Consider the following 15969-nt stretch of genomic DNA (forward strand, 5'->3'; position numbering starts at 1 on the left):
ACTGAGAAGTGACCCCTGTGGTACACCAATATTTTGAGATGATATACAGCAGGATTGAGAAAAAGCAGAAGAAAAACTCAGAGTGTGGAGGGTCCTATCATAAAAAACTTCCTAAGTAGCTAACTTATGTCACTTGGTACTAGGATGACAGTAAGAACACATAAATGCTGCTGAATTTGTCCTGCTGGGCAGTCACAAAAGACCAGGACAGATTCAGTGTCATGGTGAGGTCAAAGACTTGGCGGTACCTCAGTTCTAGTGGAAAGTAAGGAACTGGAAACAGCACAGATTCCTGTCTTTGTTAACGAGAGGCGTTCTTAATTTCTGGTCCATGAACAAAGGAGATCATGGATGGGTTTCAGGAAAACATGATTCCATGTCCTGCCTCCAAACACTACAAAACTTTGTGCGTGTGTGCGTTTTTCTGGAGAGACCTCCAGAGCTTTCATGATGGTTATTGATAACGCGCCATTCATCTGAGACCAGGGGGATCCACTGGCGTCAGAGCCTGGACCTCAGATCGTTACTTGATTCCTGCATCGTCTCTTCCAGGCTCTGAATCTAGTTTCCCGCGATCCCCACTCACGTTCCCGCCCAGCCACCCTGGACGCAACGCACCCTGAGCTCCTCCACCTTTATTTAGAGACCACCCACATCCGCCCTCTTATCTAGGTTTCCTGGCACAGCCTCTGTCCATAAGCTCTGTCCTGTCGCTGTGCTGCCCAGGTCGCGGTTACTAATGCCCAAGCTGCCCTTGCGTTCGGACGTGGGAACCCTACAGCTCTTACACTCTGGGCTGCTTCGCCCGGGCCGCCGCTTTGCCCCGCCTCCTGGAGCTCTGCGAGCAGCTGCTGGGAAGCGGGGCGGACCCTTGCGCGCGCTGTCTTCTGGGAACAGCTTTACGATATATTGATCGTCACTTTACGACAGGACAGAGTTGCTTTGTGGCTGTCAATTTTCCCAGAGGTCCGAGTGGGTAACGCTACATTGTCTGGGTTGGCGGCTGCTACGACAGCGGAGAGATGAGGCAGAAGCGGAAAGGTGCGAAAGAGAGGGGGAACGGGGCGGTGGTAGGGAAGGGGCGAACCCCGGGCCCTCAGGTGCTGAAGCCAGTTTTTCCCGCGGGAATCCGCTACCTCATCCAGTTTCCCCAGCCACCTGTGGTCCGTCTGTGGCCTCCAGCCCCCTGCTTTCTCCTTTCACCTGTTGTGTTTTTTGAACCAACCTATCCTTACTCTTCCTTTTTGGCAGTCACTTGGTGTCTTTTGCATAAAGGACAAAAGCTCTAGTCCAAGGTATGCCCTCCAAGAAGTTAACGTGGTCGGTGGACTTAACACGTTCTCGGACTCTTAATTTGCTAAGATTCGTTTTACGACACATTTCACGTGCTTTTTTATCTGAGATTATTTTAAAGCTCAAAGTTAAAGAAAGAAAACCACTGAATTATTCTTGCGATTCTGTGGGGGCAGTTAGGCAGTCATTCCCATTTGTATTACCTCCTGAGTTATCGTGGAGCAATGCCATCTTTAGTTTTTCAGCCGAATGGAGTCAAATTTCAGGTATTTTCTCACAGGTTCTAGTGTTATCTCTGTAAGCTCAATTGAGCAGTCGGTCTAATTATAATGATGGTTATGATAACTATGGTTACCATCTGTTGAGCCTTTGCTAATAATTCTTAGGCTGATATCGTCCCCTTTTCACAAATGAAGAAGCCGAGGTGAAAAGAGTTAAGAAACTTTCCTAGCCCAGAACTGGTTTCTCAGGCTGTCTCTATGAACCCCAAAAACATAAAATTTAAAAAAAAAATCTGTTCCTTAATCACTGTGCCTCTTGGCATCAACTGCTCCAAGTGTCCAAGTTACCTTCAGTTGCTTTGTGGCATCAAATTCTACATGCCCCTAATTGATTAGTTATCTTCTCCCTCTAACGTGCTCCTCCATCTCTCCAGCTTTAAACTTTTGACTTCATTTATTACTAAGTTCTGTTAGTTCTTATAGAAATTGCTTCTTGAAATAGTTTATTCCTCATCATTCTAGCCACCATCCCCCTAACCCACCTTCATTAAGAACTGATATTTGAATAATACTTTGGCTTTCATATATACATTATTTTTGTTGATTCTTACTGAATCTTGTGAAAGATATGTATGGATTACCCTAATTCTGCAGACAAGGAAATGGGAGCTCAGAAGCCATTCATCTTCTCATTATCACACAGCCAGTAGGGTTTGGAAGCTAGGGACTGAGTCTGTCATCCAAGTTTCTTTACTGTAAATCTGTTTTGTTTTTTAACAATGTTGCCTTTCAAGAGCCTTTTACTTAGTATCCAGAGGATGTGTATTCTTTTCATCTTCTGAATCATTTTTTGTATCCTTTTTCTTTAGTATATTTTGTATACAGTTGACCCTTGAACAGTGGAGGGGGTGGTCGGGGGCACTGACCCCTGCACAGTTGAAATTCTGAGTGTTGCTATCTCTGCCTGAAAAAACAAAGGAATTGATAAATGACTCACCAAAGGGCAGGAAGCTGAAACAGTTTGGATAGAATCAGGACTCAGATCCTCAAACACAAACTTTAAGGATCTGTAAAATAAAAATACAGGCACTGTATTTATTTGAAAAAATCTGCATATAAGTAGATTTGTGCAGTTCAAGCCAGTGTTCAAGGATCAATCTGTACTTATTTTCTTTCAACACTACTTTCATCTTTTTACTCCCAAACTTGAGAACATATAATTCTCCACTGTGTATTGCATCCTATTTAAATGCCTTTGCCTTGTAGCCAGTGTACCCTGTGATCTGTTCTTACTGAACCCTGTGAAAAAGCCTCTATTCTAGTTAGGCAGTACTCCTGCACGTAAAGATGATAGGTAATTCCTATACCTAATATTGTTCCTTCTGGATTGCACTCTGTTTTGCTTGTCCAGATCCTGCCCGCTAAAGATCCCTGTGTGATTTCCTCCACGAAGCCTTTTCTTATTAATTTACTTCTCTGGTTAATTCTTGATATACTCAAGGGCTACACAAGTGTTTTAAAAATCTTTATCTTCACGCATACCTCGTTTTATTGCACCTAGCTTTAGTGCGCTTCGCAAATACTGTGTTTTTTACAAATTGAAGGTTTGTAGCAACCCGTTTGAGCAAGTCTATCAGCTCCATTTTTCCAACAGCATTTTTGCTCACTTCGTGTCTCTGTGTCACATTTTGGTAATTCCCGCAATATTTCAAACTTCATTATTGTTATGTTTATTATGGTGATCAGTGATCTTTGATGTTACTCTTGTAATTGTTTTGGGGCCCCACAAATTGCCACATAAGACGATGAACTTAATTGATAACTGTTGTGTGTGTTCTGACTGCTCTACCTGTTGACCATTTCCCCATCTCTCTCCCTCCCCTCAGGCCTCCCTATTCCTTAAGACACAGGGATATTGAAGTGAGGCCAATTAGTAACCCTACAGTGGCTTCTAAGGGTTCAAGTAAAAGGAACAGTCGTACATCTCTCACTTTAAATCAATAGCTAGAAATAATTAAGCTTAGTGAAGAAGGCATGTCGAAAACTGAGGTAGGCTGAATGCTAGGCCTCTTACACCAAACAGTTAGCCAAGTTGTGAACACAAAGTTCTTGAAGGAAATTGAAAATGTTACTGTATCGGACACATGAATGATAAGAAAGCAAAACAGCCTTATTGCTGATATGGAGAAGGTTTTAGTAACCTGCATAGAAGATCAACCAGCCACAACATTTCCTTAAGCCAAAGCCTAATCCAGAACAAAGCCCTAACTCTCTTTAATTCTTTGAAGGCTGAGAGAGTTGAGGAAGCTGCAGAAGAAAAGTTTGAAGCTAGCAGGGGTCGGTTCATGATGATTAAGGAACGAAGCCATCTCCATAGCATAAAAATGCAAGGCAAAGCCCCAGGTGCTGATGGAGAAGCTGCAGCAAGTTATCCAGATGGTCTAGCTAAGATAGTTAGTGAAGGTGGCTGCACTAAACAACAGATTTTCAATGTAGACAAAACAACCTTATACTGGAAGAAGATGCCATCTAGGACTTTCATAACTAGAGAGAAGTCTGCCTGGCTTCAAAGCCTCAGAGGACAGGCTGACTCTCTTGTTAGGGGCTCACACAGCTGGTGACTTTTAAGTTGAAGCTAATGTTCCTTTACCATTCTGAATTATGCTAAATCTACTCTGCCTGTGCTCTCTAAATGGAACAAAGCCTGGATGGTAGCCCATGTGTTTCAACATGGTTTACTGAATATTTTAACCCCACTGTTGAGAGCAGATTGCTTTCAGGATATTACTGCTCATTGTTAATGCACCTGGTCACCCAAGAGCTCTGATGGAGACAAGATTAATGTTGTTTTCATGCCTGCTGACACACATCCGTTGTGCAGCCTGATCAAGGAGTCATTTCGACTCTCAAGTCTTATTATTTAAGAAATACATTTTGTAAGGCTATAGCTGCCATAGATAGTGATTCCTCTGATGGACCTGGGCAAAGTCAATTGAAAACCTTCTGGAAAGGATTCACCATTCTGGATGCCATTAAGAACATACGTGATTCATGGGAAGAGGTCAAAATATCAACATGAATAGGATTTTGAAGTTGATTCCAGCCCTCATGGATGACTTGGAGGGGCTTAAGACTTGAGTGGAGGAAGTAGCTGCAGATGTGGTGGAAATAGGAGAACTAGAATTGAAAGTGGAGCCTGAAGATGGGACAGAATCGCCACAATCTCACGATGAAACTAATGAATGATGAGTTGCTTCTTACGGATGAGCACAGAAAGTGGTTTTTTGAGATGGAATCTCCTCCCGGTGAAGATGCTGTGAAGATTGTTGAAACTACAATAAAAAATTTAGACTATTAGGTTAAACCTAGTTGATACAGCAGCAGTAGGGTTTGAGAGGATTGACTCCAGTTTTGAAAGTTCTGTGGGTACAATGCTGTCAATCAGCATTGCCTGCTACAGAGTAATCGTTCATGAAAGGAAGAGTCAATGGATGAGGCACACTTCACTGTGGTCTCAGTTTAAGAAATCGCCACAGCCACCCAGCCTTCAGCAGCCACCACCCTGGTCAGTTTGGTAGCTAACATCGAGGCAGGACTCTCCACCAGCAAAAAGATGATTTGCTGAAGGCTCAGATGATAGTTAGCATTGTTTAGCAATAAGGTATTTTTTAATTAAGGTATTTTATTTTTTAAGGCATAATGCTCTTGCACACTTAACAGACTGCAGTACAGTGTAAACATAGCTTTTATATGCACTGGGAAACCAAAAAAAATTCGTGTGACTTGCTTTATTGCAGTATTTGATTTATTGTGATGGTCTGGAACCGAACCTGCGTATCTCTGAGGTCTGCCTGTATTTTTATCACCCGAATCACCTTTTCACCTTTTCTCCTCCAAATAAATTCTTATGCAGAACTTCAGCATATAAACAGATGAAAGCCGAGCGGCTTTGGTTGAAATGGAGAAAGAGACCCTCCCTCTCCCTCCCCCTCCCCTTCCTCCTTTACCTTAATCACCACCAGCCTGACCTGTTACATGGCCCCTCAGGCACCTTGGTAGAACTCTGAAGGGCTGAATTACGGTTTAGAAAGCACTTAGCCTTTGACTATAGACGGACTTCTTTTTCTCTCAGATTGTTTTGTATGTGTTAGCTTTACCTCATCAAATTAGACGTGGCTTGGTACAGTGGGAAAAAGCATGTAAGTTGCGGAGAAAAGACCTGGATTTGAGTCTTAACTATGCCATTTACAATTATGTCTTAACTAGCCTTAATTTTTCGCGCCTGTGAAATGTGGTAACGATACCTTCCAGTGTTGGGAGGTTTCAAATGAGATAAAGTAACTGAAAGGGCTCCATGAGCGCCAGGGCTTTCTCATCTGTGTTTCTCTCTGATGACATCCTTATCTCTGCACACCAGCTTTCTCTGCAGGCAGGAGGCAGGCTTGTTAGTAACTCCCAAGCTGAAATCTCACAACTTTTTATCACTGGAGAGGGACTGGTCTCTTCTGCCTTGAGAAAAAGAGCTCAGATTTGCCCGACCTGGACAGGTGCCCATCCTTGAACCAATCAACTTTAATTGGGGGGATGGGGTCATGTAAGAACACGTCAGCTTCTGCTGTTGCCTTTTAGAGGAGAAGGGCGGCCTCAGTTGCCAGGAGAATGTTGCGATGGCAGATACACTATAGTTTACAGATGTGTTAAGATCCCTAGGCACGTACAGACCCATGTCTTTGTATTTCAAAATAGTACTACATTGCATTGTATTTCAAAATAGTATTAAGATTACTTCTGCGGATACCTGGGTTTGAGTTTCAACTTCACCCCCTTGGTAGCATTTTTATGAGACAGGCAAATATTCTTGTTCCATCTACCTCACTGTGTTCCGAGAATCAGATGAAATAATGCATCTAAATGTAATTACCAATCTGGAGATAAAGGGAAGCTACTTTAACTACTTTGGTCCTTTCCTGTGTGATGAGGTTCTTTTTCCTCATGTTTGTCTCTGCTCTTTCCTGCATCTATCATTCTTGGGGTGTATATGCTTCTAAAGTGAACTCTTCCCATATATAGGTGAAGCCAGGTTGGTTTTAAAATTAAAGATGTAAAGTATATGATCAAATTGTATACAGTAGTGTCTTGTGTACTTGAGCTATCATTTTGACATGATTGGAATGATTTTGGAAGGCAAACTCCTAATAAATACAAAAACCTTTACTGAGTAATATGATTTTTTTATGTCAAATATTATCTTTTCAGGAGATCTCAGCCCTGCTGAGCTGATGATGCTGACCATAGGAGATGTTATTAAACAACTAATTGAAGCCCACGAACAGGGGAAAGACATCGATCTAAATAAGTAAGTGGATCTATAAAAAAGAAGGTAATCTTGTTCTTGGGTAGTCGATCTCTTTTATGAAATTATCAAATACTACTGGTTCTATCTCATGTTTCATGTTTCAGTTGAGAATTTAGCTTTCTGCCCTGCCCTATCGATTATTTATGGCAAAATTGCCTTATAGCCTTATAATACTAATAGTTTCTAACATTCCTTGGGCGCTTACGGTATTCCGGTCGCTCTTAGTAGTACGTTATGTGTATTGGCTCAGCTGATCCTCTCAAACACTATATGAGGTAGGTATTTACCTCATTTGACAGGTGGGTCCTCTTAGAGAATGGTTAAATAATTTGTTCAGGAGTAAATAACTGGTGATTGGCAGAGCTGGGATTTAGAATCAGGTCGTCCGTCTCCAGAGCCCAGGCGCTGTCCTTCTGGGCCATCTCACTTCACACCCTTCCTCTCTTCCCGGTCGTCTCAGAGAGGTGGTAGCTCTCTTCCAGGGAAGCCCTCTCTTTGGGGCCTTTGATCGAATCCAGCCTTTCCCTACTTCAGAACCTCCTGGACACGTTCATCCACTTCCTCTCCACAGCCATGTTCAGCTTTGACTTGGCTACATCCTCAAATAAGAGTGGTCTTTCCTCTCTGCATCTATTTATTTACTATATATTTGTGATACAAATCTGCTCTAGTGAAAGGGTTCTCCCCCCATCCCCAGGTTGTCAGTGGTCTAGTCACTACACACATGACCTTATTTTGGACCCTGTCTTCTGTTACCTGAGATACTACAATGTTACACCCCTTCCTTGGAACATTGTGCTTGATAAACATTTGCTAAAGAATAAATTAGTAACTTCTTTTATAGCATGAAGACATTATATTTTATTGGTTTTTCTACCATGTGTTTAGCAGTGGGGTTTTTTTCCCCATCTTTGTTGGCTATACCTCTAATTATACAAATCTTTTGTTTCTCATGAACATTTCTACTTCTTGTATATTTTTGTCATTCTCTTTAATTTAGTACATCTGAAGCTAAAGCTAGCATCTTCTTTAAAACCAGCCCCTACTCAGATGTCCTCTTTGCCTAATTGTTTTAACCTTCACCCAGGTTTGAAACTCGTGTCATCTTTGAATCTTTTCCCTTAGGTCCACTGAGTCAAAATTTTGCCTGTTTCTTCATTATAACTCTCTTTCATGTTCACCACCAACTTCCTCTTCCATTCCTTTTTAAACTTAAGTCTAGACTCCTGCAGTAGTTTATGCTTTCAGTTCTTTTTACTGTCTTGCTGGATTAATTTTCCTTCATCATTTCCCTGTGCGGGAACTTTCAGCACATTCCCAGTGCTTGTGGAATTAAACGCAGATTCCTCAGCCCATTATGTAAGGCCTCTCGGTGTGGCTTCAACTTTTCCAACTTTTTAAACTTCTATATCTTCATATTGAAAACCTTCTGCTTTCTGTTAAGTTGGTCTACTCAAATTTCTTAAAATCTGTACTATCCTATTTTTGCATCTTCACATAAGCCAGCCTGTCTGCTCTCAGTGTCATCTCTGTGTCTTTTTTATTTTTATTTTTTTTTGCGGTACGTGGGCCTCTCACTGTTGTGGCCTCTCCCGTTGCGGAGCACAGGCTCCGGACGCGCAGGCTCAGCGGCCATGGCTCACGGGCCCAGCCGCTCCGCGGCATGTGGGATCTTCCCGGACCGGGGCATGAACCCATGTCCCCTGCATTGGCAGGTGGACTCTCAACCACTGCGCCACCAGGGAAGCCCCATCTCTGTGTCTTTATTGCCTGTCTGAAGCCTATCTTTTTTCTGTGCCCATTTTCTTTGAATATCTCCTCAGCACACATTGAGTTCCTCTCTTGAGATCTGGAATCATTCATTGTTGTGTGTGTGTTTTATTATTGATACATATGTTTTTATTACTTGTAGATTTATTTTTGTGCATGCCTGTCTGCAAACATGCGAACACAGAGCATGAAACAGCTATGCCTTACACCTCCTGACGTACCAAGTACTTAGGTAGTCTCTTGTATCTATCAGGTACTCAGTAACCATTTGTTGAAATGGTTTTAACACCCCATAATATTTCTAGATGGATTAAAGTGAGAAGATAAAGTGCCTATTAGGATTTGGTTAGCAGCCACAAAGAAAAGAAAAATTGCTAAATTATAGAGGAAAGCGAGGAGTTATTAGTTGGAATAAAGGTTACTTCTGGGGGTTAGGGATAGGGTTACGGTCAGGAAGGGGCAAACGGGTCTTCTGAAGTGCTGATCATATTCTCTTTCTTGGAATGTGGTTACAAGAGTGATTGTCTTATAATTTTTAGAGTATATTTATATGTTTTATTCTGTTCTTTATATAATATTTTGAATTAGAAAAAGTTTTAAAACTTTTAAAGCTTTAAAAATATATCTACTTTATTTCCTATTTGGTTCTGCATAGCTTTGCTTTAAATTGTTTTGTTTTGTTTTGTTGGCCTGAGGCAGTGCTTTGCAACTAGGCATGACCATCCCCACCCTCAAGTCATTTGGCAACGTCTGGAGACATTTTTGGTTGTTACAACGGGAAGAGGTGCCAGTGGGTAGAGGCCAAGGATGCTGCTAAACATCCTACAATGTACTGAACAGTCCCCCACAACAGAATTAATCTGATCCTAAATGTAGTAGCGTGGAAGCTGAGAAAAGGGTAGAATCCTTCGAAGTTGGAGCACTACTTTGAACGAGACCTACACTGTATCACTGTCCTGGGCCCCCGCCCTGTAGTCATGTGGTTTTCTTTCTGGTACTCTGGAGAACAAGAAGTCATGAATTTTGTTCTAGTTCCCTGATAATTACAAATGTTAAAACCACTGTTGTCATCTGGTGAAAGGAGTTGATGATGTGATTTATAGGTTATCCTTTTGGTAGCTTGTCCTTGAAATATTGTGATCTTGATAATGCTAGATGCTTTACTTTCAGGGTGAAAACCAGGACAGCTGCCAAATATGGCCTTTCAGCACAGCCCCGCCTGGTGGATATCATTGCTGCAGTCCCACCTCAGTATCGAAAGGTCTTGGTCCCCAAGTTAAAGGCAAAACCCATCAGAACTGCCAGCGGGGTGAGTGATTCAATTCATCAAAGACTGATTGTGTGTCTGTTCCACCACAGATCCCTGCCTCCATGTAACAGCTGGGTAGTGAGGTGGAAGTGGGGGATTTGGACTAATAAAATCCATATACTATGGTGTGTGCTGGAGTGGAGACACGTGCAGAATGCTAGGAGGGCACAGAGGGGAAAGGGTCCCTGTTCTTAGAGGAGTAGATGATGTTTTGGTTTTTGGTGTCTTTAAAAGTATAGCTAGATGCTTGGTGACTGTCATAAGAGGACCAATATTGTTGGCCATCTTAAGCTTGTGGCTTATAAGATTGATACTTATAAAAGGTATTTTGAAAAGTTAATTGATAGTGCAAAGCCGTTCTGTTAATATATATGGTAATTGTGAAACAGTTGACACCATAGGGAGTGATATGGGAGTCCAGAGGACAGAGATGTCCCTGCAGTAAAAGGGACTAGGGAAAGCCCAAGAGGAAGCGTGGAGCTTGACTGACATATACATGGCGCCCATATAAGCAGAGAAGAGCAGGTTCAAAGAGTGATGGGAGCAAGGACCCAGGAACTAGGGCACAGAGGTAGAGATGATGTAAGAGGTGTGTGTGCAGGGAACCACAAGTGTACCAGACTCACTGGGGCTGACAATTCATTTTGGAAAGCAGCAGGACATTGGGGTGAAGAGTTAGGGTGGGATCCACTTGTAAAAGATCTTAAATGTCCTGCAAAATAGCCAGATAATGGGAAACTGAAAGATTTTTGAGAAGGGGAGTGATGGGAACCAAATAGATTTTCAGAAAATTAATTTGCATACAAGATGTAGGGTAGCTTGGAGCCAAAAGGACCAGTTGGGATACTCTTGGTTTGACCTAGGTGTGAAGTGTTAAGAGCCTGAATCAAGGTAGGGCCTCCAGGATAAAAAGGATGAGTGTGAAAGACATGAGGGAAGAATTGATAGTATTTAGACCCTCTTAAAACGTGGTACCCAGAAGCGAATGCTGTGTTCCTGATGTGATCTAAGAAGTTCAGTCTGTTGTTTGGATGGGGATATTGTACTTCTAGTAAATGCAGCTTATAATGACTTGCTGGGTAGCTGTATCTCCTGGATCATATATTTGTGACTAAACCCCAGAACTTTCACACACAATGTACCACCTCTCCTAGTCTCTTCTCCTTTGTACTTAGGTGTTTGGGTTTGTTTGTTTGTTTGTACCTAGTATAAAAGACTCTTTCAGAAAAATGAGTAGGTCCAAACCCCTCACCTCCCATTCTCCCCCCACTGTTCCCCCAGGGCAACCACTTTTAGGTCTTAGCTGATTTCTTGGCATTTACTTCCATATCCCTAAATAACGTGCTTTATGGGTAAGTCTTGGATTTTCAGTTTTCATCATTGTGTGTGGGCTTGCCACCATGGAGACAAAGGCTTAGCAATGTTTCAACCTGACAAATGCACTTGGCTTTCATAATTCCATTCTCTCTGTCTTCCTCCTACCTCGGATCATTTCTTTCTTTGACCGCTACTCTTGTTCTGCTTCCCTCTAAAAATTGATTTTTCTGTGGTCCTGGGCCAACTGCTTTTAGTGCCATACATGCTTTCTTTGGTGATCTCATCCATTGATGTTTTCAAGTATTGCCATATGCTGACTTGTAGCTCCAACTTCTCCCCAAGCTTCACATCCATGTCAAATTGCCTGTTAGACGTTTCTCCTTTGACTGCCTGTAAGTATACCCTTAGGTATAGCATAACCAAAACCTCAGACTTGCTCATCCATCTTCCTTGTCCACCTTAGCTAATGGTACCCCCATCCACTCAGTTTCTAAAACATGCGAAATGCATTGTCCATTCCTACCACCACTGGGAGGAATGTTTTGGCCTTTATTATTTCTTGTTTAGATTGTTTTAGTCATTTCCTAATGGGCCTACTTTGTCTTACCTGCACCAAATCCATTTTCTGCAGTGTCACCAGAATGACTATTAAAAATATCAAAGGAACACAGCAGATTGTCATTCCCTAGCTGCTATGCATCCTAACCTCTATGCTTTTTAAAAAATTTATTTTACTGAAGTATAGTTGATTTACGATGTTGTGTTAATTTCTACTGTATGGCAAGTGTATGATTAAGATACACACATATATACATTTTTCATATTCTTTTCCATTATGGTTTATCACAGGATATTGAATATAGTTCCCTGTGCCATACAGTAAGACCTTGCTGTTTATCCATTCTTTGTATAATAGTTTGCATCTACTAATCCCAAAATCCCAATCCATCCTTCCCCCACCATGTCTCGCTCTTGGCAACCACAAGTCTGTTCTCTGTGTCTGTGAGTCTGCTTCTGTTTTGTAGATAGGTTCATTTGCGTCATAGTTTAGATTTCACATATATGCAATAGCATATATTTATCTGTCTCTTTCTGACTGACTTAGTATTATAATCTCCAGGTCCATCCATGTTGCTGCAAATGGCATTATTTCATTCTTTTTTATGGCTGAGTAATATTCCATTATAGATAGGTACCACATCTTCTTTATCCATTCCTCTGTCGATGGACATTTAGGTCGTTTCCGTGTCTTGGCTATTGTGAATAGTGCTGCAATGAACATTGGGGCGCATGTGTCTCTTTGAATTATGGTTTTCTCCAGATATACGTCCACTAACCTCCATGCTTTTACTTCTGCTGTTACTGTAGTGCTTTGTTTATATTTTTTTTATAGAGCAGCTGTAGGCTTACAGAAAACTTGAGCAGGAAGCACAGAGTTCCCATATACTTTCTCTCCCCCTTCCCCAGGTTGCCCTATTATTAATACCTTGCATTGGTTTGACACATTTGTTATAGTTGATGAACCCATATTGCTATCTTATTATTAACCAAAGCCTGTAGTTTACATTGGGGTCACTCACAGTGTTGTACATTTCTGTCGGTTTTACCAAATGCATAATTTCACGTATCCACCGTTACAGTATCATATGGAATAGTTTCACTGTCCTAAAACTCCCCTCATCATTTCCTCTGTTTCATACCTCTCGCAACTACTGATCTATTTACTGTTTCTGTAGTTTTGCCTTTCCTAGAATGGTAATATAGTTGGAATCAGTATGTTTTGTAGCCTTTTCATATTGGCTTCTGTTACTTTGCAGTGGGCATTTAAGGTTATGCCGTGTCCTATTAGTGGCTTAATAGCTTATTTCTTTATAGCACTGAATAATATTCCGTTGTCTGAGCGTCCCACAATTTGTTTATCCACACACCTATTGAAGGACACCTTGGTTGCTTCCAATTTTTGGCCATTATAATGGACAAAGCTGCGATAAACATTTGTTTGAAGGTTTTTGCATACACAAAAGTTTTCAAACTCATTTGGGTAAATAAATACCTAGGAGCATGATTGCTGGATCATATGGTCAGACTAGGTTTAGCTTTGTAAGAAATTCCCAGACGGTCTTCCAAAGTGGCTGCACTGTTTTGCATTCCATCAACAGTAAATGAGCGTTCCTGATGCTCCACAAGCTCATCAGCATTTGGTGTCGTCAGTGCTCTGGATGTTGGCCGTTCTGTTAGGTAGGTAGTGATATCTATCTCTTTGCTTTAGTTTGCAATTCCTGAATGACATACGATGTCGAGTATCTTCTCATATACTTATTTTGCCTTCAGTGCATCTTCTTTGGTGAAGTGTCTCTTCAGATCTTTTGCCCTATTCCTAATTGGGTTGTTTGGTTTTTTTATTGTGAAGTTTTAAGGATTTTTTTTTTTTGTATAGTTAAGATACATGTCTTGGGCCTCCCTGGTGGCGCAGTGGTTGAGAGTCCGCCTGCCGATGCAGGGGATACGGGTTCGTGCCCCGGTCTGGGAGGATCCCATATGCCGCGGAGCGGCTGGGCCCGTGAGCCAGGGCCGCTGGGCCTGCGCATCCGGAGCCTGTGCTCCGCAACGGGAGAGGCCACAACAGTGAGAGGCCCGCATACCGCAAAAAGAAAAAAAAAAAAAAAAAAAAAGATACATGTCTTTTATCAGACATGTGTCTTGTAAATATTTTCTCCCAGTCTGTGGCATACCTTTTTTTTTTGTTGTTTGTTTGTTTGTTTGTTTGTTTTTTTTCCGTACGCGGGCCTCTCACTGTTGTGGCCTCCCCCGTTGCGGAGCACAGGCTCCGGACGCGCAGGCTCAGCGGCCATGGCTCACGGGCCCAGCCGCTCCGCGGCACATGGGATCCTCCCAGACCGGGGCACGAACCCGCATCCCCTGCATCGGCAGGCGGACTCTCAACCACTGCGCCACCAGGGAGGCCCTGTGGCATACCTTTTTAGTATACTTAAGTCTGTGATCCATTTTGAGTCTGTGTGTACTTGAGTTTTTGTTTTGTTGTTTTTTTTGCTTTGAAAATCATGATTTTTATTATTCAGAGTAGTATCATTACTCATTGCAACAGTGGTGACCATATGTTGCCCACCTGTTACATACCAGCCACGGCACTGGTGTGTTTTCTAATTTAATCCTCAAAACTGTTTTGAGGGTAGGTAGTATTGTCTTTGTTTTACAAAACAGGAAAATACACAGTAAGAGGCAGAGAAAAGTTTCAAAGGTTCATCTCTCTGGCTGACTCCAAAGTCATAGCTTTTTCTACCTTATCAGTAATCTTTAAGCTGTATTCTACAAAACTACAGGATCCGTATAAGTGTTTTAGGAGCTACTGTGGGGAATAATAGGGAAGTCGTGGGAGCAGGCCCCATCTCTCCTTCACCCAGGGCTGTTGCTTTTCTCTCATCTGTAAGTTGATGTTCTAAGTAAAACATGACTTGAAGGGAGAGTTCAGCGACTTAAAAAATGCTTGAAAACTCCTGCACATTGCTTCCCTGGTCTCCACGTCCCTCTGCCTTCTTAGCTCAGTTAACTCTTACTCAGCATGGCTGTCAACCCCTTAGGAAGGCTTCCCTGACGCCACTGGTCAGGGCTAATTAATCCCCTTCTTTGGGCATCCCTAGTAGTTTCTTTTACCACATGCTTGTTACCATGTGGTTTTGAAATAGCCTATTTCTCTATGTCCTCCTCCCCTGCTAGGTTGTATGATTTCAGAGGACAGAGGCAGTGCATTAATATTTTTGTAGTCTTAGGGCCCACCTGCTCTGTGTAGCTCAGAACCTGGCCTATATTGTAGGCCCTCAATAAAAGATTGGGAAATTAGATTGACCTCATCAGTGGTATACATATACCATTTGTGTCTCATTTTAAATACAAACATTTGTTTGAAAATCTAAGTTTTTAATTCAGATTTGCAAAATTTTTTTTTTTTTTTTTTGGCTGTACGCGGGCCTCTCACTATCGCGGTCTCTCCTGTTGCGGAGCACAGGCTCCGGACGCACAGGCTCAGCGGCCATGGCTCACGGGCCCAGCCGCTCCGTGGCATGTGGGATCTTCCCAGATCGGGGCACGAACCTATGTCCCCTGCATCGACAGGCGGACTCTCAACCACTGCGCCACCAGGGAAGCCCTTGATTCGCAAAACGATTTATTTTGGAGTTTCTCTAGATCACTAATGATTTAAGTTCAATTTTAATCATTTTTATTATTAAAAAATAATCAAAGACTTAGAGAAAAGTTGAAAATCCACTACAAAGAGCACTTTATCCCTGAGCCATTTGAGAGTAAGTTGCAAAGCCGATGTCTTTGAATACTTTAGTGTGTACTTCCTACAAACAAGAACATTTTCTTACATCACCACAATACAGCCATCAAAATCAGAAATTTAACACTGATACATTATCATCATCTAATCCTCAGACCTCTTTCAAAAAGTTTCTAATGGTGTTTCAGTAATGACGTACAGGACCCAGTTCAGAATCACGTGCTGCATTTAGTTGTCATGGCTTTTCAGTCTGGACACTTCCTCTGTATTTCCTTTACTTCATTACCTTAACACTTTTGAAGATTTCAGGCAAGTTGTTTTGTAGCATCTCCCTCAATTTGGTTTAATCAGATGTGTCCTCATAATTAGATTCGGGTTTGCATCTCTGGCAGGAACATCACGG

At 42.0% G+C, this 15969-nt stretch overlaps 1 protein-coding gene across 1 annotated transcript in view; it reads left to right on the forward strand.

Moving 5' to 3' along the window:
• Positions 1-935: 935 nt before the first annotated feature.
• The window catches only part of ELP3 (elongator acetyltransferase complex subunit 3), a 109529-nt gene continuing 94495 nt past the window's right edge, over positions 936-15969 (forward strand). Inside the window, exons 1-3 of the mRNA XM_082637065.1 lie at positions 936-1041; positions 6771-6870; positions 9811-9949. Coding sequence (XP_082493191.1) covers positions 1023-1041; positions 6771-6870; positions 9811-9949 — 258 coding nt within the window. The 5' untranslated portion in view covers positions 936-1022. The remainder of the gene's footprint in view (positions 1042-6770; positions 6871-9810; positions 9950-15969) is intronic.

This window comes from Mesoplodon mirus (genome assembly GCF_964341445.2).
Source record: "Mesoplodon mirus genome assembly, chromosome: 1".
Lineage (NCBI taxonomy): Eukaryota > Metazoa > Chordata > Mammalia > Artiodactyla > Ziphiidae > Mesoplodon > Mesoplodon mirus.